The sequence below is a fragment of the Geotrypetes seraphini genome, chromosome 5 (genome assembly GCF_902459505.1).
Source record: "Geotrypetes seraphini chromosome 5, aGeoSer1.1, whole genome shotgun sequence".
NCBI classification, from domain to species: domain Eukaryota; kingdom Metazoa; phylum Chordata; class Amphibia; order Gymnophiona; family Dermophiidae; genus Geotrypetes; species Geotrypetes seraphini.
This window is the reverse complement of record NC_047088.1, coordinates 93,393,436-93,419,144: the sequence shown is the minus strand read 5'-3', so window position 1 is coordinate 93,419,144 and position 25,709 is coordinate 93,393,436. Positions and strand designations below refer to the sequence as shown.

The 25,709-nt window shown below is 43.4% G+C and overlaps 1 protein-coding gene across 1 annotated transcript in view; it reads right to left on the bottom strand.

Annotated features, from left to right (window-relative positions):
• The window catches only part of LAT (linker for activation of T cells), a 102,688-nt gene that overhangs the window by 30,899 nt on the left and 46,080 nt on the right, over positions 1–25,709 (bottom strand). Inside the window, exons 3-5 of the mRNA XM_033943971.1 lie at positions 14,159–14,257; positions 4,538–4,574; positions 2,029–2,084 (exon numbers count right to left, since the gene is read on the bottom strand). Of these exons, the coding sequence (XP_033799862.1) occupies positions 2,029–2,084; positions 4,538–4,574; positions 14,159–14,255 (190 nt within the window). The 5' untranslated portion in view covers positions 14,256–14,257. The remainder of the gene's footprint in view (positions 1–2,028; positions 2,085–4,537; positions 4,575–14,158; positions 14,258–25,709) is intronic.

The window sequence follows — 25,709 nt, the reverse complement described above, 5'->3', positions numbered from 1 at the left end:
TTTAAATGTCAATAGCGCAGTTTTATATGTTATTCTATGTGAAATCGGTAGCCAGTGTGCTTCTTGCAAGAGAGGAGTGACATGATCATATTTTTTGGAATTAGTAATAATTTTTATTGCTGTGTTTTGTATTATTTGTAACCTTCGTATTTCTTTCTGTGTTATACCTTGGTACAGTGTATTGCAGTAGTCCAGTCTAGAAATTATCAAAAAGTGAATTAACACATTAAGGGCTTTAGGTTCTAGAACTTTGGCTAAAGATCTAATGAGACATTGCAAATTCTTCCAGAAATATCTATATTTCTTCACACATATATGCTATAATCTGATTGGTTTTATGAACTGCACTCTAATTAAAAAAATTAGCTTATTTATTTTAAAATTTATATATCGTATAGAAAATTTATATATCGTATATTAACTATACAGTTTACAAAGATTACAATCATAAGAAGTTGAACACCACATACAGACATGATTGCAAACAGCTCTCATAAAAAAATAAAAAGGGGGGGGGGGGAACCTAAGACAGGAATGAACTAACAAACAATTGAGTTTAACATTTTTTATTTTATTTTTTTTAAACTTCTTTATTCATTTTTCATCAATCAACAAGTTTACAATTTTATACAATATATTATACACAATCACTTGTACATTCTTAACCATATATCTTATCAAATTATAAAATATCCCATCCCCTCCCTTCCCATCCCATTTCTATACTACAATCACATTCATATTCTATTTTTTTCCTTAGATATTCATTCAATCTTGTAAAGGTGCCAAATCATTTTAATATTCCATTAATGGCCCCCATATCTTTTTAAAATTATTATCCCAACACAGTATTGCAAAATTCCAGGCAATGCATTCCAAAGCTTGGCACCTGCAACAGACAGCATCGCAGCAACAATTCTAACATGAGAAATTGACATCTTGCCCTCTAAACTGACCCCCCTCTTCGACAAAGCCGCACTAGTGGCTGCCACGTGGCAACAGCCCCGAACTCCTTTAAATCTCTATGGGCTTTGGGGGTCAGTTTCATATTATTTTCATACTATTTTCTGATCTCAAACACCTTCTAGGCAGACAAATTACTTAGATGACCTTTTAGTTTCTAGTAATTATTTGATTTTCCCTGGGTAAAATGGTAGGGTAACCTTGTTAGTCCTATTTTAAAGATAATAAATTAAAATAAAACAAAGAAAAGAAAATACCTTTTTTATTGGATTAAACACATTTTTTGATTGGCGGTTAGGGGCAGAGAATGGACATGGCTGAGTTAGACGTAGTTAGGCACCTGATGTAGTCACCAGTAAATTAGGTCAGTAAAATCCTGGTCTAATGGAGTGACGCCTACCTTGAGGATGCCTAGCGACTCCTAAGTCTGCTTAGGGGCCGCTAGGCGTGATTCTATAAACAACGCCTAGCAGTTGATTGGCAACCATGCTGAACAGCGCTGCTGGTGCCATTTATAGAATCAGGCCCTTTATGTATTACTTTAGCCACATATGTATAATCTGTCATGTCAATAAAGTTTTCTGAATCTGATAAACAGAGGTAAAAAGTATGAGAGAAGCAAGGAGATAATGGAAGAGACAAACTGAGAGAGAGATAAACCAACAAACAGAAATGAGAGAGAAAATGCACAAAAAAGAAATATATATAAAGGCAACAAGCTAAAGGGGGAGAGTGTGATGCAGTGGTCAAAGCTACAGCCTCAGCACCCTGAGATTGTGGGTTCAAATGATTGTGGGTTCAAACCCACGATGCTCCTCGGCAAGTCACTTATTCCTTCATTGCCCCAGGTACATTAGAAAGATTGTGATCCCGCCGGGACAGACAGGGAAAAATGCTTGAGTGCCTAAATAAATTCAGGTAAAACCGTTCTGAGCTCCCTTGGGAGAACAGTATAGAAAATTGAGAAATAAATGAGAAAAGGGAGAAAAGATACATAGAGATAGAAAGAGTAGGAGAGGAGGCATAGCAGAAGATGCAGGAATGAAAGAAATTATGTCCACTTACTGCTAGGATTTCGGATGACTGTAAAACTTGTATGTGAGTGGGACATATATGAAGGTCTGAAATTAAAAATAAAGTGTTAAAATATTTTAATATATTAAAAGTTGTGATTATTACTGTATATTAACATTATGCATTACTCTACTGCAGGGGTGTCAAACTCAATCACATTAGAGGCCGAAATCTAAAAAAAAGGCCAAGTCGCGGGCTGAATTTTTAATTAAGATAATTAGGGGTTCTTTAATTAAGGTACACTAACCGATTTAGCTTGCGCTAAATGTGTACCTTAATAAAAGGACCCCTAAGTGACTAAGGCTTAGTCTTAGTAGAAGTATAGGGTTAAAACGTCTCCAACTCCACACCGGCTCTGTGGTGTAAACAAAATAAATACTGTAATCACAAAACAGAAAACAAAATTATTTTTTCTATCTTTTGTTTCATGCAGCATCTCTCCCTCCTTCCCCACCACCCCAGGGTCCACCATCTCTCTGTTTCTCTTTCCAGCTACCCTCCTATCCAGTATCTCTATCCCCCCCTCCACACCATCCCTTGTGTCCAACTTCTCTCTCTTTCTGTTCCTTCCCTCCCTCTCATTGCCCACCATCTCTCTCCCTTTCCTCTGTTTTTCTTACCCACCCCACTCTCCACTCAGTTCAGCATATGCACACCTGGACCCCTCCTTCTCTCCCTCCGGGTACTTCTACACCAGGGCCTGCCCCGTCCCGAAGGCCTGCATGTTTTCCCCCCTACTTCTTCCCAATCTCACCTTCAGATTTGGCCCACCGTTCCTACCCTCCCTCCATCCCAGCTTCATGGTCTCCTCTGGCCCGCCGGCACGAACTGCTGCCGCTGCTGCTCTTCACTCGCATCTGCCTTCGCCTGGTCTCTTCAAAGTGGCCGGCTGTAGCGAACCTCGCAGGCCGCTGTCGACCTCAGTAGCACGTTCTCTCTGCCACTGTCCCACCCTTCCTCTGACGTACAGGATCACATCAGAGGGAACGTTCTACCGAGGTCGACAGCGGTCTGCGAGGTTCGCTACAACCGGACGGCAATCTTCAGCAGGCTGCTTTGAAGAGATCAGGCGAAGCCAGACGCGATTGAAGAACAGAGGCAGCGGTTCATGCTGGCAGGCCAAATTTAGTATAAAATTTAAAATGTCTGGCAGGCCAATTTTTAACACACTGCGGGCCAGATTTGGCCCACGGGCCAGAGTTTGAAATGTCTGCTCTACTGGATAATACTGCCACTATGTGGCCATATCAATTAGTGCAGCCTCTCAGAGAATATATTAAATCAGTGGTTTCCTTTCCAAGCTTTTTATGCCATGGCACATCCAACATTGGATTTAATTTGTTACAGCATACCAGTAACAACTTTTCTTATACCCTCCACCCCTTGGCATCACCCCTTTTCCTCCTATTCCTTAACATCACCACTATCTCTTTTCTCTCTTTTATCCCTCTTCATTATCATCTTCCCTTCACCCCTCTGGCATCTTCACCTTCTCTTCCCCTTTATACCCATGGCATCACCATTTTCTCTTCCCAGTCCATCTTCTGGTATCATGTTTCCTCCCTTATCTTGAGACTACCTCCTGCTAGCAAGAAGACTTGGTTCCAACTTGAGGACATGGGGCCCGATTCACTTACCTGTCTGATTGTAACCGATCCGTGTCCGATCCGTGGCAGGCCTTGCTGCTCCTGCCTCATTGGCTTTGAGTGTCAAAATAGTGAATGCTTATCCTAAGCATGAGTCTCACAACACTACCACTAGGAGGCAGCACAGCCATGTTAGCCCAGAACCAAAGGGACAGGAGCAGAAAGGGGACTGCTGCAGCTCTATCCCACTAGATACCAGGGATTTCCCACAGAGAAGTCCGGTGGTAGTTCGCGGGGAGGGGGGGGCTTTACATTTTAGGCTTGGAGCATATTGAATCCATAGGAGTGTTGAGGATCAGGTGGGAGCATGCTTTAGGGAGTGGGAAGGTTCAAGAATCAGAGGGGGAGGGGCATTCTTCTTGGACTGGGGGATCAAACAAGGCATTTGCTTCAGAGGAGGGACAGGAGGACCAGAGCTGGGGGAAAATTGGGAAGGGATCAGGGCAACTAGATGCCAGTAGAGCATACTACAGGGTTTGGAGGGATCCAGAAAAGGGGCACATAGGACTGAACGTCTCCTTATGCAAGTCCCAGCTGATATTCCTGTATAAGTATGTTATGCAGGATGCAGGTCCTCACTAAATATCAACCAGGACCCACATAAATAATGGCAGCCAGGTGCGGGGTTGTCAGACCTAGGTATTCAATGGCAGTACCTGGACATGGCCAGACATTGACTATCTACAGCTAATTTAGCGAGCAATGGCTGCCACTGAATAATGACCAGTGCATGTCTTCTCTTATTCCTAGGAATCGATCATCACTCCTCTGGGAGGTCCGATTTCAGCATAAAAGAGGCTGAAATCCTATCTTCCACCCACCTCCCTTGCAGAGAGAAAGACATACATACTTACTTGAAATCGTAATCATCCACAGACTGGGAGATTTGTGCTGCAATGAAAGGAAAGGGTTAAAAGAATGAGAGCGACAGATATGTGATTCAGTCACTAGACAAGCGTTGGGTGAGAATGAGGATCCCTGAGGATAGAGATTCCATCACCAGGGCAGTATATTTGTGAGGCAGGAATGTTGAGAGGGTTTTCTCAAATTCATTTATAATTTATTTTTCACCTTACTATTCCTCAGTAGCCAAAGTGGATTATAACAATAAAACTATATACAATAATAAAAGCATATATTACTCCAAAAATTGCCATTACAAAAACCACAGATATAAAAATGCAATACAATACAACAAAAAGTACACTATAAATTCTAACTACTTTGAATTATGATTAGCTCTGCCAGGAACTTCTAAAATATGTTTGCAGAATAACCAGAAATAGAACTATTATGAGTTATGGACCCATTTTAAGGAACTCTTTGCCAGATTATCTTAGAAAAATTTCTTCTTATCAGATTTTTAGACAGCAATTGAAAGCTTGTTTTTTGGAAAATATTTATTCAATTCTTGATTTGGAGTTGCTGTATTGTGGATTTTTAGGGGTAAGGCTTTATTTTGGGGGCCTTTTACTAAACTACAGTGAGCATGCACTTACCACAACTTGAAGGGCTTATGACAGGACATAATGAGGAGTCCTGTGATAAAATCCCAATGTGCACATGCAAACCATATGCTAAAAAAAAAAAAATCTGATTTTTTTCTCATAGGAGGCATATCCTAGGGTGGAGAGTTGGCGTAACAGTGTGAATCAGCCCAGCCACATTACTGTGCGCTGATCAGCACAAGATTAGCAGATGAGCCCTTACCATCTACAAAAACGGGTGGCAGTAAGAACTCATATGATAATTTATTTAGCATGTGACCAATAATTGAGAAAATTAAAAATCGGCTATTTTCTAGATGCAGTAAAAATGGCCTTTTCTTAGTTGGTGTATTTCTATCGAAGTTTGTTGAACCTGCTAAGCATCAACCTAATATGTAATATATTCAAATGCAAAGTTCACTAGATGTTTTTAAGAATAGTTTTCACACTTTGTTAGACCTCAGCAGTGCACCCGTGGCGTGAATTTACAGCAGAAGTTAGCACACTATACCATCTTCATTGGATTCATATTATTTAGGATAGTTTCACTTAGTTCAATGTCTTTTCTTAAAATTTTTTATATATAATTATGCCTTTTACATATGTGTTAGAGTTATGCAGTCTTAAGAGGCATGGAGGGGCATAATCAAAAAAAACGTCCAAAAGGAGGTTGTTTTTTTTTATAATGGCCTGCCTCTACCTTCAGCTGTTTAAACGCCCAGACCACCCACCACACTACGTCTAAACTTATACCCCATAATGAACCTAAAAAACGCCTAAGCCCAAAACGTCCAACACAAGGGCTTTTAGGCAAAGGAGGAGCCAGTCCTTCACCTAAAAACTGGATTCTGTAACCGGTGTCTGTCAAAAACAACACCGGTTACAGAATCCACCCCAACCCCCCCCCCCCCAACGACATCGGGGCAGAAGGGAACCCAAGCCCTCCTGCCCTGCGATCCCCCCCCCCCCCCCGAGTCCAATCCGGCCAGGAGGGAGCCCAAGCCCTCCTGGCCTCTCGCTCTCCAACCCCTACAAGATCGGGCAGGAGGGAGTCCAACTCCTCCTGCCCAGGCGGACCCCCTACCCCCCACCTCCCACTACAATACGGGCAGGAGGAATCCCAGGCCCTCCTGCCCTCGACACAACCCCCCCCAACGACCGTCCCCCTAATCCCCGATTGCCCCCCCTGCCGACCCGCGACCCCCCTGCTGACTCTACGACCCCCCACCCCCAATACCACCCCCCATATCTGTTAAATGTTGGCTGGATGGACGGGTGCCAAGCCCGCCCATCTGACAGGCCAGCTGGCTCCGGAATGGGGCCAGATTGGCCCAGGCGGCTGAAACCCCGCCCACAGGTGGGGCCTAAGGCACCTGGGCCAACCAGAATAGGCCCGGGAGTCTTAGGCCCCTCCTGTGGGCGGGGCCTTAGGCAAATGGGCCCAACCCAGAGTGGGATTGGGGGTGGGATCCCTCCTTCCCGTATTGTAGTGGGAGGTGGGGGGTCCGCCTGGGCAGGAGTGGTTGGGCTCCTTCCTGCCTGATCTTCTAGGGGGTGGGGGGCGAGAGGCCAGGAGGGCTTGGGCTCCCTCCTGGTCGGATTGGACTCGGGGAGGTTTGGGGATTGTGGGGCAGGAGGGCTTGGGCTCCCTCCTGCCCTGAATATAATCGGGGGGTTGGGGATCGCGGGACAGAAGGGCTTGGGCTCCCTCTTGCTCCGATGTTGTCGGGGGGTTGATGTATCGCGGCAGGAGAGATGCCTCATCTCCCCTACCGCGATGCCATCACTCCTCTACCCGAACTGCCACAACCCGCGGCAGGAGAAATAGGGCATCTCTCCTGCCGCGGGTCGCGGCAGTTTGGGTAGAGGAGTGATGGCATCGCGGTAGGGGAGATGAGGCATCTCTCCTGCCGTGATCATTGCTGTAGGTAGTAGGCCGGTTGCTGGGGCCGCTGAGCTGATCGCAGCAACCACGATTATCTCAGCGGCCCCTTTTTTGGCACTTAGACCTGTTTTGACTTAGTCTAAGTCAAAACGTATAAGTGCCAACTAGGCAACCTGTCAAATGTTTTGGTTATACCTGCTGCACGCCTAGGTCTAGGTCAGCCCACCTCCCGCCCATCGCCCGCCCTTTCCCCTCCTCTAAAAACACCTCTTTTCTCTCTGTGCGTTTAGAGGCAGGGGAAAGGCCTAAGCTGTTTAGATACGTCTAAAACCAGCTTTGATTATGGGTACTTGGACGATCAGGCTTTTTGATCATCCAAGTAGCCATTTAGGCCACTTTTTAGACGTTGGTTTTTTTTTTATTATGAACCCCATAGGGTTTTGTTAAAGGAGACAGATTCTTGAAACAGCTCGGATGCGAAACATGTCGGAAGAAGTCCCCGCCGACATTTAAGCTAAGTTTTACGTTTACAGTATATAAAACACATATGTAAAAGGCATAATTATATATACAAAATTTAAGAAAAGACTTTGAACTAAGTGAAACTAGCTTAAATAATATGAGACCAATGAAGATGGTGTAGTGTGCTAACTTCTGCTGTAAATTCACGCCAAGGGTGCACCGATGAGGTCTAACAAAGTGTGAAAACTATTCTTAAAAACATCCAGTGAATTTTGCAGTTGAATATATTACATATTAGTAAAACTGGCCTTAGCACACATGAAAGACCGCATAAAAGCGCACTAAAACCACATTTTACCACAAATTATTAAAAGTATCCCTTTGTTAGGGAAGTATATTTTGGGTATTATATCTGCATTCTGTAGATGTATTTGTAATCTGCCTGGAACTGAAGGATAAAGCAAATATATATGTTCTTGTTAAATTAAAATTAAATTAAAGACGATATTGTCAAATTAAGGTCTAAAAAAAGGCACTGAACAACTCAGAACAAGTTTGTTCTATCCATCATGTCTAAATTAAAATAAATGGGCTGCATTCAGAATGGTACCACACCGGCAAAGACTCACTGCAAGATCTGTAGTCAATTTCAGTGCTGGGGATAGGGGGAGCTCTCCCTATAGGGGACAGTGTATGTATTTGCATGTACATTTATGTTGGGTATCTCTTAAGGAATAGTTGGGCCCATTGATGCAGTGGCGTAGCAAGGGTGAGAGGTGCCCCTCACCCACCCTCATCTCCACCCACTGATCCTTCCCCAATCCCACCTGCTGTGTGCGCCCCTCTTCGCTTCTCCCGTACCTCTAGAAACATAGAAACATGATGGCAGATAAAAGCCAAATGGCCCATCTAGTCTGCCCATCCATAGTAACCGTTATCTCTTTCTCTCTCTGAGAGATCCTACATGCCTATCCCAGGCCCTTTTGAATTCAGACATAGTCTCTGTCTCCACCACTTGTTCTGAGAGACTGTTCCATGTACCATCCTTTCTGTAAAAAAATTATTTCCTTAGATTACTCCGGAGCCTATCACCTCTTAACTTCATTCTATGCCCTCTCATTGTAGAGTTTCCTTTCAAATGAAAGAGACTCGACTCATGCGCATTTACATTACGTAGGTATTTAAACGTCTCTAACATATCTACCCTCTCCTGCCTTTCCTCCAAAGCATACAGATTGAGATCTTTAAATATGTCCCCATATACCTTATTATGAAGACCATGTACCATTTTAGTAGCCTTCCATTGGACTGACTCTATCCTTTTTATATCTTTTTGAAGGTGCGACCTCCAGAATATTCTAAATGAGCTCTCACGAAAGTATTATACAGGGGCATCAATATCTCCTTTTTCCTACTGGCCATACCTCTCCCTATGCAACCTAGCATCCTTGTAGCTTTTGCCGTCACCTTTTGAACCTGTTTGGCCACCTTAAGATCATACCACACCCTCACAAAAATGTTACAAACAAATTATCCCAATCTCACATATGATGGACCCGAGAAATGATGTAAATTCTTTCTTTTTCCTATGCTCTATTATTCAAAATAAATGATTAATTCACTCTCTCTTAAACTTCTTCAGTCCTTCTGTAGTTGCGTAGGTTGGCTTATCAATGAGAAATAGAGACCACTCATACACAAATATCACTGAAGTTTAAGAATAATAGTAATAGCCCATAGGGAGAGTGTTGAAACCAATGACAGCTCGCATGAGACAGTTTTGACTAAGACATGTTCTAAAAAGACAAACTGCTGCGAGCACTTGAGGTTTCTCTATTCTCTATTCCCAGGGTGATTCCTAACAATATTTTCCATCACTGTATGAGCCTTCAGTGATATTTGTGTATGAGTGGTCTCTATATCTCATTGATATTTACAGAAGGACTGAAGAAGAAGTTTAAGAGAGAATTAATTAATAATTTATTTTGAATAATAGAACATAGAAAAAAGAAAGAATTTACATCATTTCTCGGGTTCACCTTAAGATCATCACATGCAATCACACCCAAGTCCTGCTCTTCTGTCATGCACATAAGTTCTTCACCCCCTAAACTGCACTGATCCCTCAGTTTTTGTAGCCCAAATACATGACCTTGCATTTCTTAGCATTAAATTTTAACTGCCAAATTTCAGACCATTCTTCAAGCTTCACCAGGTCTTCATTTTATTCACACCATTCGACGTGTCTACTCTATTGCAGATTTTGATATCATCCGCAAAGAGGCAAATTTTACCTGACAACCCTTCAGCATTATCATTTATAAATATGTTAAAAAGAATAGGCCAATGAACAGAACCTTGAGGCACACCACTGGTAACATCCCCTTCCTCAGAGCGATCACCATTGATCATTACTCTCTGACGCCTTCCACTCAACCAGTTCTTGACCCAGCCCATCACTTTGGGACCCATCCCGAGGGCACTCGGTTTATTTATTAGATGCCTGTGTGGAACACTGTCAAAGAATTTGCTAAAATCTAAATACACCACATCTAGTGCACATCCTCTATCCAATTCTCTGGTCACCCAGTCAAAAAAATTGATCAGATTTGTCTGACAAGATCTACATCTAGTGAATCCATGTTGCCTCCAGTCCTGTAATTCACAGGATTCCAGAAACTTGACCATTCTCTGTTTTAAAAGTGTTTCCATTAATTTGCTTACCACAGAAGTCAGATTTACCGGCCTGTAATTTCCTACTTCTTCCTTACTTCCACTTTTGTGGAGAGGGACCACATCCCTCCTGCTCCAGTCCTCCAATACCACTCCCAACTATAGAGACTCATTGAAAAGGTCAGTCAGCGGAGCTACCAGAACTTTCCTAAGTTCCTTCAGCACCCTAGAATGTATACCATCTGGCCTCATTGCTTTGTCTACCTTTATTTTAGCTAGCTCCTCATGAACACAAGCCTCTGAAAATTGATCAGGGTCTATTACTCCTCCATCCCTATTCACGTTTGTCTTCTGCGGTCCCGCTCCCAGCGCTTCAACCATGAACACAGAACAGAAATATCTGTTAAGCAATTCAGTCTTTTCTTTATCAGCTTCTACATATTCCTCCCCTTCACCTTTGAGTCTCAGAATGTCACTTTTGCATTTCTTCCTATCACTAATATATCTAAAAAAATCTCTTGTCTCCCCGTTTTACCGTGTCAGCTATTTTTTTCTTCCATTTGCATCTTTGCTTTCCTGACTACACGACCAGCCTCTCTTAACTTTTCCAGATATTTTTGCCTGTTTTCCTCTTTCTGTGATCTTTTGTAGTTTATGAAATCTAACCTCCTATTCCTTACCTTCTCAGCTACTACTTTTGAGAACCAAAGCGGCCTTCTTTTCCTCTTACTTACTTGCCTCACAAAAAGGTTTGTCACCCTTACAATCGCTCCTTTCAGTTTTGCCCACCGCATTTCTACTCCTTCCAGACGTTCCCATCCAGACAATAATTCCTTGACGTACACCCCCATCTGAACAAAGTTAGTTTTTTTTAAAGTCTAGAACCTTTGCTTTTGAATGAGCCCTCTCTATACCCATCTTAATATTAAACCGTACCAGTGATCACTGGATGCTAGATGATCACCTACTGTAACATCAGAAACACTTTTCTCATTTGTAAGCACTAAGTCCAGTATGACCCTATCCCGTGTGGGTTCCATTATCAACTTCTGGAAAAGTTCTCCTTGTAGAGAATCCAGAATCTCCCTACATCTAGAAGACCCCGCAATAGGGATACCCCAATCAACTAGAGAATGACACGGTGACAAAATTCATCACCATTCCCGTCCCCACGGATAACCGCGGGAAACCATCTTCATGTCATTTTTTAAGGAAAGAGGGAAGAATCAGAGTATGAATGGCCACAACCACTGACCCGCAAGCTTTTCTTTGAATAATGCTGATGTAAAAGGACAGAGGATGAAATAGACACTAGAAAATGACATGGGTTTATTTCCCGCAGTTATCCACGGGGACGGGAACGGTGATGAATTTTGTCACCGTGTCATTCTCTACAATCAACATCCGGCATGTTAAAATCACCTATTAGCAAGATTTTCCCTTTTTTAGATATACAGTGGAACCTTGGTTTACGAGCATAATTCGTTCCAGAAGCATGCTCGTAAACCAAAGTACTCGTATATCAAAGCGAGTTTCCCCATAGGAACTAAGAGAAACTCGCGTGATGCATTCCAACCCCCCCCCCCCCCCCGAGGCCAGTGGCGCTGCTCCACCTTAACCCTTCTCCCGAGGCCACTGGCGCTGCTCCACACCCTCCTGGCGATCTGGCATCCCCCCCCCCCGCTTGTGTCACCCCCGCAACAATTTGGCATCCCCCATGCATGCACCCACCCACCCAAACATGTTGGCTTACCCTCATTTGGCACCGGCACTGGCACCAATGCACAGGACATGCCGGTGCCAGTGCCCGAAAATCTGCCGTCTTCCTTTTGCTGGCCCTTGAGCATCTGCGCATGCTCAAGGCCTTCTAGTCTCACTCTCTCCGAGATTCTTGGAGATCTCGGAGAGAGTGAGACTGGGAGTGCTGATAGACAGATGCTGCACTATGCAGACTCAAATCAACAAAACTACCCAAAAAGCATTCTTCACAATGCGCAACTTAAGAAAAATAAGGAAATTCTTTGACAAAGAACACTACAGGATCATTGTACAATCCCTGGTACTAGGTCTTGTGGACTACTGCAATATCCTATATCTACCATGCCCCACAAACATAATCAAAAAACTTCAAACCGTTCAGAACACAGCTCTTAGACTAATCTACTCACTCGGAAAATTTGACCACATCACCAATGCCTACCTAGACTCACATTGGCTACCGATTCGAGCCAGAATTCAATTCAAACTATACTGTCTACTCTTCAGAGTAATTAACGGTACTGCACCTACCTATCTAAATGATCGCCTAAACCGTAACCTTCCACCCAGAACAAGAAGAACACTGACATCATTCTCATACCCACTACTCAAGGGTACTCATCGCAAAAAGCTTTATGATAGCCTCCTGGCAACACATGCAGCAAAACTCTAACCTTCCATCACCAGATTGTTAACCACAACATCAGACCTCAAGACATTCCGTAAAGAAATCAAAACACTGCTGTTCAAAAAGTATATACAATCTACCTAATCTCCCTCACCTCATCTCCCAAAAAATCATAACTGCTGTTCAAAACATCTTCTGATGTTATTAAGTCTTTACCATCATTCTGTTATTAAGTCTATATCCTCAATCTGTACTCTCCAATGTCATGTACCCTCCTGGAAATGTCCAGTTCTCTTCTTATGTAATCCGCTTTGAACCGCAAGGTACAAGCGGAATAAAAATCACTAATGTAATGTAATGTAACATTCAATAGAGTTGCAAGTACAGGTTAGGTCATAGTTACAAATACATAGTTACAAGTTTAAGTAAGTCATCTTTGGCTCATCGTTATAGGCTAAATATACAAGCTCAGTGTCAAAGTAAAGGGGGGGGGACCACCCCGGGTGCCAGAGTCAGCACCTCTCCTCCTCCCTGTCCCCCTCTCCCACATACTTCTTTAAATGTTTGCCGGCGCAAGTAGCATCTTCCATTTACTGCTCACGCTAGCTTCGGCACCCTTCTGACATAACTTCCTGGTCGCGGGTCCAGGATATGGTGAAAGATGCTGCTCGCACTGATGAACATCTCATGAGGTACACAGGGGGTGCACGGCAAGGTGGGGAAGAGTGGGTGGGCAGGGCATGGCAATTCTTGGCGCTGCTACGCCTCTGTGCAAGCTTGAAATCTTTGGTAGCCTTCAGAGCTCTCTCATATTCATACTGTGGCCCTTTAAATGAACTTGGGTATAGACCACTGATTTAGGTTCTACGTTTATAGAATAGCGCATAAGAGGAGTTAGGCGTGCAACTGCAAATCAGTTCCAATTAACAACATTTAACATCAATTAAGGGCCATTATTGGTACTTGAAGCCAATTAATGCGTTATATAGCAATTAAAGGCCTTTTTACAAAGCTGCAGTAGCGAGTACCAGTGCGGCACATGTGATGCAGCCCATAGGAATTGAATGGGCTGCATTGCTTATGATGTATGGGAATCAATACCGCGGCTTTGTAAAAGTGCGTAACTGAAATTATTCTATAACCTGAATGTGCAAATTTGTGGGTTAGTCACAAAATTGTGCACACAAGTTTATAAAATTCGATATATTAGCATGGTAGCCATGTTGGCCCACTTTAAAAGTTAGTAAATAAAATAAAGAAAAAAGAAAATAAGGCAATACCTTTTCATTACACTATCTTAATACATTTTTTGACTTGCTTTTGGAGTCTAACATCTCCTTCCTCAAGTCAAGACAATATTGATACTATCCATATCAAAATCTATATTGTTAGCCCAATAAAAAGGTATTACCTAGTTGGTGTTACACTGCTTACTTTTTATTTATTAAACTGGTAATTACATTTAGAACAACACTAAGGGACAGAGCCCCATCTGCTTGCTTCTCTTCTTGTCTGAATCCTTATGTCATCAGTCTGGACAACAAGAGGACGAGAAAGAGAAGAAATATAAACATGGACTTACTTGGTGCTCTCTCTCGGCACCCAATACAAAGCGCCATAGTGAGTATGACAGGCAGAACCAGGATGAAGGCCCACATGAGGCTTACAGAATCCATCATATCTACAGAGACCAGCAATGGCATAGAAAGGGAATAAGACAAATATGATATTAAGATGAGACCAAAATACTGTAATTACAAGGCAAAGACAAGACAAAGGCAAAACACACAGGAAGGAAAGGCAGGATAAAGACCAAATTGAGGCAAAGACAAGAGAAACTGATGGGTCATGCAGATGGAAACTATAAGGGAAATCAAAGAGCTACTGACATACTGTATAAATAATGGAGGTAGAAAATACTGAAGGAAGAAGGATAAAGCAGAGACAGTAATGTAGGGGATAACTTTTTAAAGGGTTTTCTATTTGTAAAGCCTGTTTAAAATGTGAAGAAGAAATTTTGTCAAATTGTGTATAAGAAGTATTCACACAGAAACTGTATCTTCTTTTATGCAATATCCCCCAAATTCTGTATATGGTGCATAAGGTTATGCACATATATGGGTGTACTTAGCGAACGTGTGCTTACAATTTAATTGATTGACTTTAATGGGTACTAATTACCAATTAACACCTGTTAATTGATGTTAATTGTCAATTAGAAGGTATGAGCACAATTTGACAGTTGCATTGCACAAAGGCCTAGATTCACTAAGCAAACCAATCGTGTACCGCTCGGTTTGCGCTCACTTTTCGACTACGGCTCGATTCACTAACCTTCCTCCAGACCCATCCGCACCCAATCCGATCTGCGCATGCAAATGAGTAAAAAGGCATGTAAATTTCTTAAGGCATCGATTCATGAAACCATTTCATCCAAATTGACTGGCCTTTCTGATCCAAAAAGTTTCGACTGCTGAGGACTAGTCGCTTTATATCATCGCCGACTATTCCTGCCTAGCAACTGCCGTGTACAAGTTAAGAACCCCATTAAAAATATATATCTACCCCGTAAAAAAAACAAAATATATCTAAACTTTAAATATATGTAAACTTTCATGTACATAAGCATTAGAAATCTTTTTTTGATTTTTTTGGAATGCGCATAGCGAGCATGGGAGTGAATCTCGGATTTGTAATACGCATGGCAAGAAAATCATGAATTAACCCTGTGCTCTCCTTGCGCATTGTACAATTCATATATCAATGCCAAATTTACAAAAAAAAATCAAAAATAACTATTAAGGGCCAGCTATCCCTCCCCCCTTCCTTCCAGCTAGATTGTCGCATGCATCTGACGTCATGAGTCGCCTTTGGTTGCTTCGTGCTTCACAGCAGAAAGAGCCACACAGCCTCCTGGGATTCGTAGGCTGTATATAACAGCGCCTGATCCCAGCACATTCAACTGCTGTTAACTGTTGTGCCTTCTAGCAACTTAACAGTTCTTTTCCTGAGAGAAATGTTAAGCTGTTTGGAAGCGCGCAATAAACGTCGAGATCGATCTGTAAAAAAATGACAAATTCGAAGAATTCCACAGCTCACTCACAAACCTCCAATGTTATTTCTGCTTAAACCTCTCCAACAAATTTTTCAAAAAGCTATGGTCACAGCTTAAACAGCTTGCAACAGCACTTAAGAAAAAAAAAAAAAGGTTGGTAAAAACTGCAGTTCTTGTATTGCATTTTTTAAAACAACAATGCTTTGCGGTAGGCGCATTTGGAGCCCGCGATTAACCCCCGCCCCATTTCTACGCAGTGAAGTCCTAAAGAGCTAGCGCATGCGTTATATCCTTCAAAACCAACAAGGAGACAGTGCACACATGCGTCAATCAATGTTACAAGTGAGACGTGGGGGCGTGTTTACAATTTGATCATTTGCATGGATAAGCTTTACTGAATCGATCGGCCAGAATGATTTGGAAACGGATAGAAACATAGAAACATAGAAACATAGAAGATGACGGCAGATAAGGGCCATAGCCCATCAGATCTGCCCACTCTACTGACCCACCCCCAAGTCTACTATCCTAGAGATCCCACTCCTGGTGACAGGTTCCCTTGGCTTAACCCTCTAAGGGATCCCACATGGGCATCCCATTTGCTCTTAAATTCTTGCACGCTGTTTGCCTCGACATGAATAGGATAGATTTGTGGACTTTAGTGAATCTAGCCCAAAGGCCTAGATTCACTAAACTCACCTTTCCGATCCGATCCATGGGCAATCCGTGTCCGAGTCTTGCCGGGCAACTGATTCACTAAAGAGTCCCCATGCAAATGATCTGATTGGACACACACCCACAAGCGATCCCATGGATTGCTGCAGAGCGATCCAGATGCATACACAGACCATACTCTCTGCCTGCAGATGCAATCCGAGCATGTGCTTGCTCTCCGCACAAGCTTGAGGTCAAACAGAAGGGGGGATGGGGGTGGCTGCATTCACTGGCCCCACGAGAATCATAATATTACACGCTTTGCAGCCAGACTGGAACAATTAGCAGAACATGCTTTAGTGCAGCTCCACTTTAAACCCGCAGGTTAAAAACACGGGCTTGCAGAGAGCAGGGCTGGTATTTCAGGGCAGCAGAGAGCAGGACAGTCGGCAAGGATGTGAGCGACTGGTCCTCAGGAATCGCTTCTTTTTGGATCGGCCAGCTCAATCGGTGTTCCTTCATTGGTTTAGTGCAGGGGTAGGCAATTCCGGTCCTCGAGAGCCTGAGCCAGGTCAGGTTTTCAGGATATCCACAATGAATATGTATGAGATGGATTTGCATGCACTGCCTCCTTGAGATGCAAATCTATCTCATGCATATTTATTGTGGATATCCTGAAAACCTGACCTGGCTCCGGCTCATGCTCAAGGCCTTCTGGCTCTCACCCTCTCGAGCAAACTGTAACTCCAATAAGGATAATCAATCAATTTATTAAAAACATATAAACCATTAAAACATATACAGTCAAACCTCGGTTTGGGAGTAACGTGGTTTGGGAGTGTTTTGCAAGACGAGCAAAACACTCGAGCAAACTGTAACTTGCAAACAGAGCATTGACTCGATTTGCGAGCCCCCACCCTACCCCGGGAACCAGCTTTGTTGCTCCTCCAAGCCACCGGCACTGCTCCCTCCCTTCGCAACCGCGATCGCCTCCTTCCCCACCCCCCCAACTGACTGGCCCTGTCCTTACCCGTGCACCGCCGGTGTTGAAAGTGCCTGCTGCCGGTTCTCTGCTGGGCTGCTGCTAGGCCTTGAGCATCTGTGCATGCTGAAGGCCTTCTGGTTCTTACCCTCTCATGAGAATCTCGGAGAGGGTGAGAGCCAGAAGGCCTTGAGCATGCGCAGATGCTCAAGGCCTAGCAGCAGCCCAGCAGAGAACCGGCAGCAGGCACTTTCAACACTGGCGGCGCATGGGTAAGGACAGGGCCGGTCAGTGGGGGAGGAGGCGATCGCGGTCACGAAGGGAGGGAGCAATGCCGATGGCCTTGGAGGAGCAACAAAGCTGGTTCCCAGGGTAGGGTGGGGGCTCGCAAATCTAGTCAATGCTCTGTTTGCAAGTTACAGTTTGCTCGAGTGTTTTGCTCGTCTTGCAAAACACTCCCAAACCACGTTACTCCCAAACCGAGGTTTGACTGTATATGGTTTAATGGTTTATATGTTTTTAATAAATTGATTGATTGTCCTTATTGGAGAATGACACGAGGAAAAAATTTATCGCCATTCCCGCCCTGTTCTCATGACTTCATCCCCGTCCCTACCCCATCTCCATGAGCTCAGTCCCCGTCCCCGCCCCATCCCCTCAAGCTCAGTCCCCATCCCCGCCCCGCAAACTCAGTCCCTGTCCCCATCCTGCAAACTGTCAGATCCCATCCGCACAAGCCTTGAATAGTTATGATTTTAAACTAAACTTATTTTATTAAAGTATACAAAGAGACAATATTCTGTACAATTGTCATTTCATAAACACAAATAATACAGAGCAAGGATCAACATAACCCCTGTCTTCCCTCCCTTTCGCAAATATCTCCTCCACTATTGTGAAAACTGAAAAAAACAAATTACTACAGAATGCTACATAGAAAAATCAAGCTAACAGAATACTTCAGTCTCACATGGCAGGAATAATGTTAGGGGAGTGCAACTAGGGCAATTTTCCTCTGGTCAGAGAGAGAGCCCTATGCCAGCTGGAAGCTAAAGAAGCACAGCCTGGGCTTTGCAGTCCCCAGTTATGTCTAATACCAGCTCTAGCAGGATACATATTTCAAATCTGAAATATTCTAATCACAAAATATAAAATAAATTTATTCTTAAAATCACATTGGTCTAAGGCTTTGGTTTTGGGTTCCTTCTGTCTACATTGTGGCATGGCTGGCTCCTGATGGTAAAATAGGTGCAAGAGGAACTGGGGAGGAGATGCCGAGTCTGACACAAGCGCAATTTTTTTACCACGGTAGCAATTTTTATACCACGGTAGCAAGACTCTCATGGGGCAGTAAAAGGTCTTGTCCCCATTCCCGCGGGGCAGTGAAAGGTCTTGTCCCCATTCCTGCAGTAAACCAGTTGTAAATATCTCCATTTCTGCGGATTTACTGCAGTGACCACGGTTTACCACGGTAAATGGTCCCCGTGTCATTCTCTAGTCCTTAAGGCTGATGTGCAGTGTCCCTTTCCCACTTTTTCTTGATTTTTGCAATCTTGCAAAGGAGTATCCTTGTTTCTGACCTCGTGGCTGCCACACAACTAAAGGCCAAGCGTTGCACTCTGCATGGACAAACTATCCCACAGATAATGTATGAGATATGCTATATTTTGCTGTATTTGCTGTATTTTGTATTTGCTGTATTTTGTATTTGCTGTATTTTGTATTTGCTGTATTTTGTATTTGCTGTATTTTGCTGTATTTGCTGTATTTTGTATTACGCTTATTGCGTAATTTAACAATTGCTTTTCATTTTTGATTCACCCTCGTAATATAAAATAGGGTTAAAATAGGCATCTTTTTGGATCTTTTACATAAACCCCGAAATCAGATCCAAAATGGTAAATGGTATGTTACTAGGGGTAACTTTCAAACCCCACAGTCCACTTGCAGGGTACTTGCATGCTTGTTTTCATAGGAAGACACCCTTCAGTGGTTTTCCTTGGAAAATTTGTCACCACTGGGTACGGAGTGTTCCTTTGCGCCCACATACTTTGCATCAACCTACAAACTCAACTTTTTGGGGATTTTCTTTTTAAGTCTTAAACCCTGAATAGCTATAATCTGGTTTGCTTTAATCGTTTTTTTGATCATACATAAAGTCTCAAATTCTAGCACTGTATTTGTCCTTGATTAGACTAAGATCTAGAGTAGTGTCTCTCAAACTGTATGCCACGGCACGAGAGATTCCAGAATTTTACATTACTTTTAAAAATTCCCCAATTTATAATTAGTGCAAGAAAATATCATAATAAAATAAAACAAACAGTACTTTCATATACTACATCAAATTCTTAAAACAACCCAAACTTCCTCCCACCTATCCCCCCCTTACCCCTCCTGGATGTGTATAAAGAAGATAAATAATACAATAAATAATCTCAATAACATAAAATAAACCATCATATACTGCCATAGTCTTTAACAAACATATCCAGTGGGCTCCAGATGTCATTAAATGCCTGGAACTGACCATTTTGCTCCGCTAACTTTTAAAAATTCCTTACGTAAGTATATGCTATAATAAATGACATGCGTCACATACGCTAGTGTCTGTCAGTGTTATGAGCATCTGTGAGCGTAAGGATACAACCGCTCAGACAAGCATCATTCTTTGATGTGATTGGTCCTTGAAAACTAATGGCAAGTAATTTTATTTTTTATGCAGTAGCTATCGTAACTTGAGCAAAAAGCAGTCAAGGCTCTGTTACCATTTTGATCTTCTTATCTTTACAAACTTGGATTTTCAGCTCTGATAGAAATTAAATTAAAAAAAGAGAATGACTGTAGATGGTGGATGATGAAATGCGTGTTTGCTTGTCAACTATTGAGCCACTTTTTTAGTTAGTTTGCACTCAAAAACAAGCACATCCATCACATTGATTAGCAATTCTATTATATCTACTTTAGTTTCACCGTTGTTACAATTACCCATACATAACTTAAAGAACTTTAATAAATAACTCTCAAATTTAATTTTTTGTTGGTTTTGCAATTTTATCATTTCAATTATAATGTGTCACGAAAAACATGTGCTCCATTTAGTGTGCAGGAGCTAAAAAAGTTTGAGACACTGATCTAGAGTAAAAACCGTCTCTTACTTTTATCTGTTCTAAATGAAACTACTGCTCATAATTTCCTGTCCCCAGCCTCAACTTATCTACCCTTTCCCAGCATGAGAAAAAGAGCATGCACTATTTCACCAAGAACATACTTATATCGTCTTAAGAAGAAAAGCTTTGAAGCAATCCCATCTACCTCCATTAATCCATTTTAACCAGATAGATCAATTTGAAACTGTCCTTTCAAAGTACAAAAGACTTTGAATGTTTCTGTTACTAAACTACAGACATCTATTCTATGGATTAGATTCACTACCTGCCCGATTGTGACTGATCCGTGTCTGATCCGAGCAGGTCCAATGGATTCTGCAACCAATAATATTCTAATGGAGGCAATCAGAGGAACGCCCCTGTCTGCCGAACGGATCGCTAGTGTGTGATCCTGACGTATGCGCAGACCATTTGCTTTCCCTGTAGATGGTCTGCACATGTATTTGTATTCGTTTTTGCTGTGGGGGGGGGGGTTGGTTTTGGAGGGCCTCAACTCTCTTCAACTACCATCAGTTGTCTTGAAGGGCAATCCCCGGCGGCGGCAGCCTCTTTAAAAGGCTAAAACTCACTGGCCCTAACTCTCCTGCTCTCTGCTGCCTTCCCTGCTGTGCGAGGCTGCAGGTTTAAAGCAGGACTGCACTGTGTAGTGCAGCCCCGCTTTAAACACGCGAGCCCCAGGGCTTCTGCAGAGTAACATCTCTGTAAATGTAACAATACTGTAATATGTATCATCGCTGTAAATGTACAGTCTCTTCTATTGTTAACCGCATTGAACTTCCATGGTATTGAGGTATACAAGAATAAAGTTATTATTATTATTATTATTATTATTATTAAAGGCAGCCAGATCGGGGCAGCAGAGAGCAGAGCAGCAATGGGGCTGGAGAGTGGGAAAGGACGTTTGCGATTGGTCCCCAGCAGTCACTTCTTGTGTTGATCGGCCAGCCCAGTTAGTTTGCAAAATTTGTTTAGTGAATCGCGTCCCTTCCTACTTTGCATGCCGTTCCCCTCATTTGCATGTGGAGATCGGCAGAGAGGTAAGTGAATCGTGTCGGAGTAAAATCGGGTCGCAAAAGGGTTGCAAACCGATTGGTACACAATCGGTTTGCTTTGTGAATCTAGCCCTAAATTTGGTGAGGATCAATGTTTTGTATTTGTGACTCACTAAATCAATCACTAAAAATGCCTGAAGATCACTTACAGTTCCATATTGCTATAAAAGTGAGCTATTTTGGGGGCCAATGATTATATCTGCCTACTTTATGGGTTTCTTTTCTGACAAATGATACCTCTTTGCCAGAGTGTCCATTCAAAACAGCTGCACAGAACCTATCTGAGTTTGGCTGAGGGAGAAGGAGTGCTGACTGTTGAGTTCTAGTCATGGAGGTTTTCGATGGTCCGGTCTGTTCTATCTGGCAATGTTTGTCATTGAGGTGTCCTGTATGCTACATGCAATTTTATATTTGGATGTATTTTAGGGTTTTGCCAGTTGTTTGGCCTAAATGTTGTATGACGTGTATGTCATTTGCAATTTGATTTTTATATGTAAGTGTGTAATTTGTACTCAAACTTGCTTGCACTCATATATTTGAATAGCCCTGCATATTTATTTAAAAATTTATATACCGCATAAAACTATGCGGTTTACATATTACTGTGTTTCCTTGAAAATAAGACAGTGTCTTATATTCATTTGGGGCCCAAAAAAGGCACCAGGTCTTATTTTCGGGTAGGGCTTATTTTTTTCATGTACATGATCATCTCTCTCTTGCTCTCCTTTACCCCAATTCTTCCTCTTTGCTTTCCCCCACATGTGTAACATCTTTCCTCCCCTCACCCATCCCCTTGTGCCTTCCCTCTGCAGCATCTTTCTATCCCTCCAACCCTCCCATCCCACTGTGCAGCAGAACCCTTGCCCAGCTTCCATCCTTCCCTCCCTCCCATCCCTCATGCAGCAGAACCCTTTGTGTGTTTTTATATAAGAACATAAGAAGTGATTAATATGATAAATGTTATGTCTTATTTTGTATGTTATTATGTAATTCGCCCTGGATAAGGGTGGGCGATAAATAAATAAACAAACAATCAGCAATCATCCACAAATATAAATAGATGAAATCAAATCAAATGAATGAAACCACCTATCCTTGCAAATCTAGATGGGATATATCACAAACATACATAACTGGACTATCTGGGATGATGTTTACAATTAAAAGGCTTCGTGGACTATGTTGCAATGCATTCTTTGTAAAATTCGACCTGCCCTTCAAGCCAACATCAGTAATTAACAAGGACATAGCCTAAATGCAAACATCAGAGGAATTTCAATCACCTTAGTACACAAATTACCAAATGAAAAATTTAGCATTGCAAAAACCAATAACATGACAACTGTGGTGAAAACTGGGGATATTTCACTACCTATTAAGATGGAGAATTGGTAGAAACCTGGGCAGAGGCAAAACTGAAGTAAGCTTGCAAGCTACTTTTAAAATGACCAATAAAAATGATCTACCAACACTAAATTAAAAAAAAAACCCACAAAGCCTACTGTAAACAGAGAAAATGTTAATTAGCATTTATATTCGAGGGCTTTTTCAAAGAGGTCAAGGCAGATGACTTTAAAATATGCAATATCACCTCAGTAACAACTATACAACAATAGACAAATATACCCCCTCCATTTTTACTAAAACGTGATAGCAGTTTTTAGCTTAGGGAGCTGCGCTGAATGCCCTGTGCTGCTCTCGATGCTCATAGGCTCCCTGCGCTAAAATCTGCTACTGCAGTTTAGTAAAAAGGGGCTAGTGCAAAATAGAGACAGCAGATATAAATTCTCAAAACGGACACATTTTGATCACTAAATTGAAAATAAAATCATTTTTCCTACCTTTGTTGTCTGGTGATTTCATGAGTCTCTGGTTGCACTTTCTTCTTCTGACTGTGTATCCAATATTTCTTCTCTTCTTTCTGCCTCCTGCATGCTTCCTCTCCTCCAGACCTCATTCCATTCCCCAACCAACATCTCTGTCCTTCCACGTGTCCAACTTTTTCTTCCTCTCTCCCTGCCTCCTCCCCTTTCTTTCTCTCTCCCTGCCCCCCTTTCTTTCTTTCTGTCTTTTTCTATGTATCCCTGCCCCTTTCTTTCTTTCTGTCTCCTTGCCCCTTCTTTCTGTCTCCCTATTTGTCTTTCTGTGTCCCTGTTCTGCCTCCCTGTCTTTCTTTCTGTCTGTCCTTTCTTTCTCCCCAAGCCACCACCGGGGCTGTCGTCTGGGAACAGGTCCCCAACCCGCTGTTGCTGCAGAGTTCTCCCTGTTCCCCAACACCGCAACAGGCCAGCAGCGACTGCAGAAGCGCCAGGCCCACCAGCCTTCCCCCCAACATCAATTCTGACGTCGGAGAGCAAGTTCCGGGCCAGCCAGGCAGCGATTGGCTGGTCCATAGCTTCCTCTCTGACATCAGAATTGATGTCGCGGGGGAAGGCTGGTGGAACTTGAGCTTCTGCAGTCACTGCTGGCCTGTTACAGCATCGGAGAAGTAGGGAGAACACAAAGGCAAAGCGAGTCAATCGCAGAGCCCGGGATGGGCTCTACGATCGACTCGCGTTGCCTTTGCGATCTACTGGTCGATCGTGATCGACCTTTTGGGCACCCCTAGTCTATACGCTTCTGCAATGATGGAGGCTGGAACATAAGAGCTGTCATACTGGGACAGACCAAAGGTCCATCAAGCCCAGTATCCAACAGTGGCCAACCCCGGTCACAAGTACCTGGCAAATCCAAAAGAGTAAAACAGATTTTATGCTGCTTATCATAGGAATAAACAGTGGATTTCACCTAAGTCTATCTTAATAATAGCTTATGGACTTTTGATTTTAGGAAATAATCCAAACCTTTTTTTAAACCTTGCTAAGCTAACTATGTGGGAATTACACCATCTATGAGGCATAAGTTCTACACCCAAAGTTAGATGTGACTTGCGTACTATGGGTAAGGTGACCATACGTCCCATTTTGAATGGGACAGTCCTGTTTTCGGATCCCCTATCCCGTTGTCCCCACACACAGCTTCGGGACGCCAAAATGTCCCGTTTTCAGGGACAGCATCCCGAAGCTGTGCGCGGGGACAAAGGACAGGCGATCGCTTCCTGTCCCTTCCTGCCGCACCAAAAAAAGCCTCCCTCTAGGCCCGATTTAAACCTCCCTCCACATCCGCCGCCGCAGCTCCTCTGCTTACCTCCCTGGCACTAATTGCGCCCAGAAGCCTTCTTCTCAACGTCAATTCTGACGTCAGAAAGGACGTTCCGGGCCAGCCAGGCAGTGATTGGCAGGCCCGGAACATCCTCTCCGACGTCAGAAATGACACTGGGAAGAAGGCTTCTGGGCGCAATTAGCGGCAGGGAGGTAAGCAGAGGAACAGCAGTGGTGGACTAGGGGTAAGTTTAAATCGTGCCTGGAGGTAGGCTTTTTTTCCGCAGTAGGGGGGGAAGGAGGTAGGCAGGCAAGCTGGTTGGCTTTTGCGCGGCAGAGAGGTAGGTAGGCAGGCTGGCTGGCTGGCAGGCTTTGGGGGAAATAGGCCAGCAGGCTGGCTCTGGGGGAGGTAGGCAGGCAGGTTGACTGGCTCTGGGGGAGGTAGGCAGGCAGACTAGCTGACTTTGTGGTGAGGGAGGCAGACAGGCTGGCTTTGGGGGAGGTAGGCAGGCAGGCTGGCTTTGGGGATGGTAGGCAAGCAGGCTTTTTGGGAGGGGGGTGGGACAAAGGCTAGAAGGCAGTGAGGGAGACATAGGAAGGAGGGATAAAGGAAGGAGAGAAAGAGGCAGAGAAGGGGGGTTGTAAATAGAAGAAAGACTAGAGAGATAAAGGTCTGGACCAAAGGGGAAAGACAGGAGGCAAAAGCAGGACTTTGAGAGGTGCAGACAGAGGGGGAGAGCCCCTGAAGAAGAGCAGAGAGAGGCAAGATCATAAGAGAGGAGGGAGAGAGAGGGAGACCTGGAACAAAGGTACAAAGGAGAACTGACACTAGATCTGGGGCACTAAGGACATAGGAAGGAGGCACTGGGGGCACTAAGGACATAGGAAGGGGCACTAAGGACATAGGAAGGAGGCGCTGGGAACAATAAGGACATAGGAAGGAGGCAATGGGGGCACTAAGGACATAGAAAGGAAGGAGGGAGGGAATAGAAAGGGACAATTGTAGGGCCTGAGTGCAGAAAGAAATGAAAAAAGGATGCACAGTCAGAAGGAAACGCAACCAGAGACTCATGAAATCAC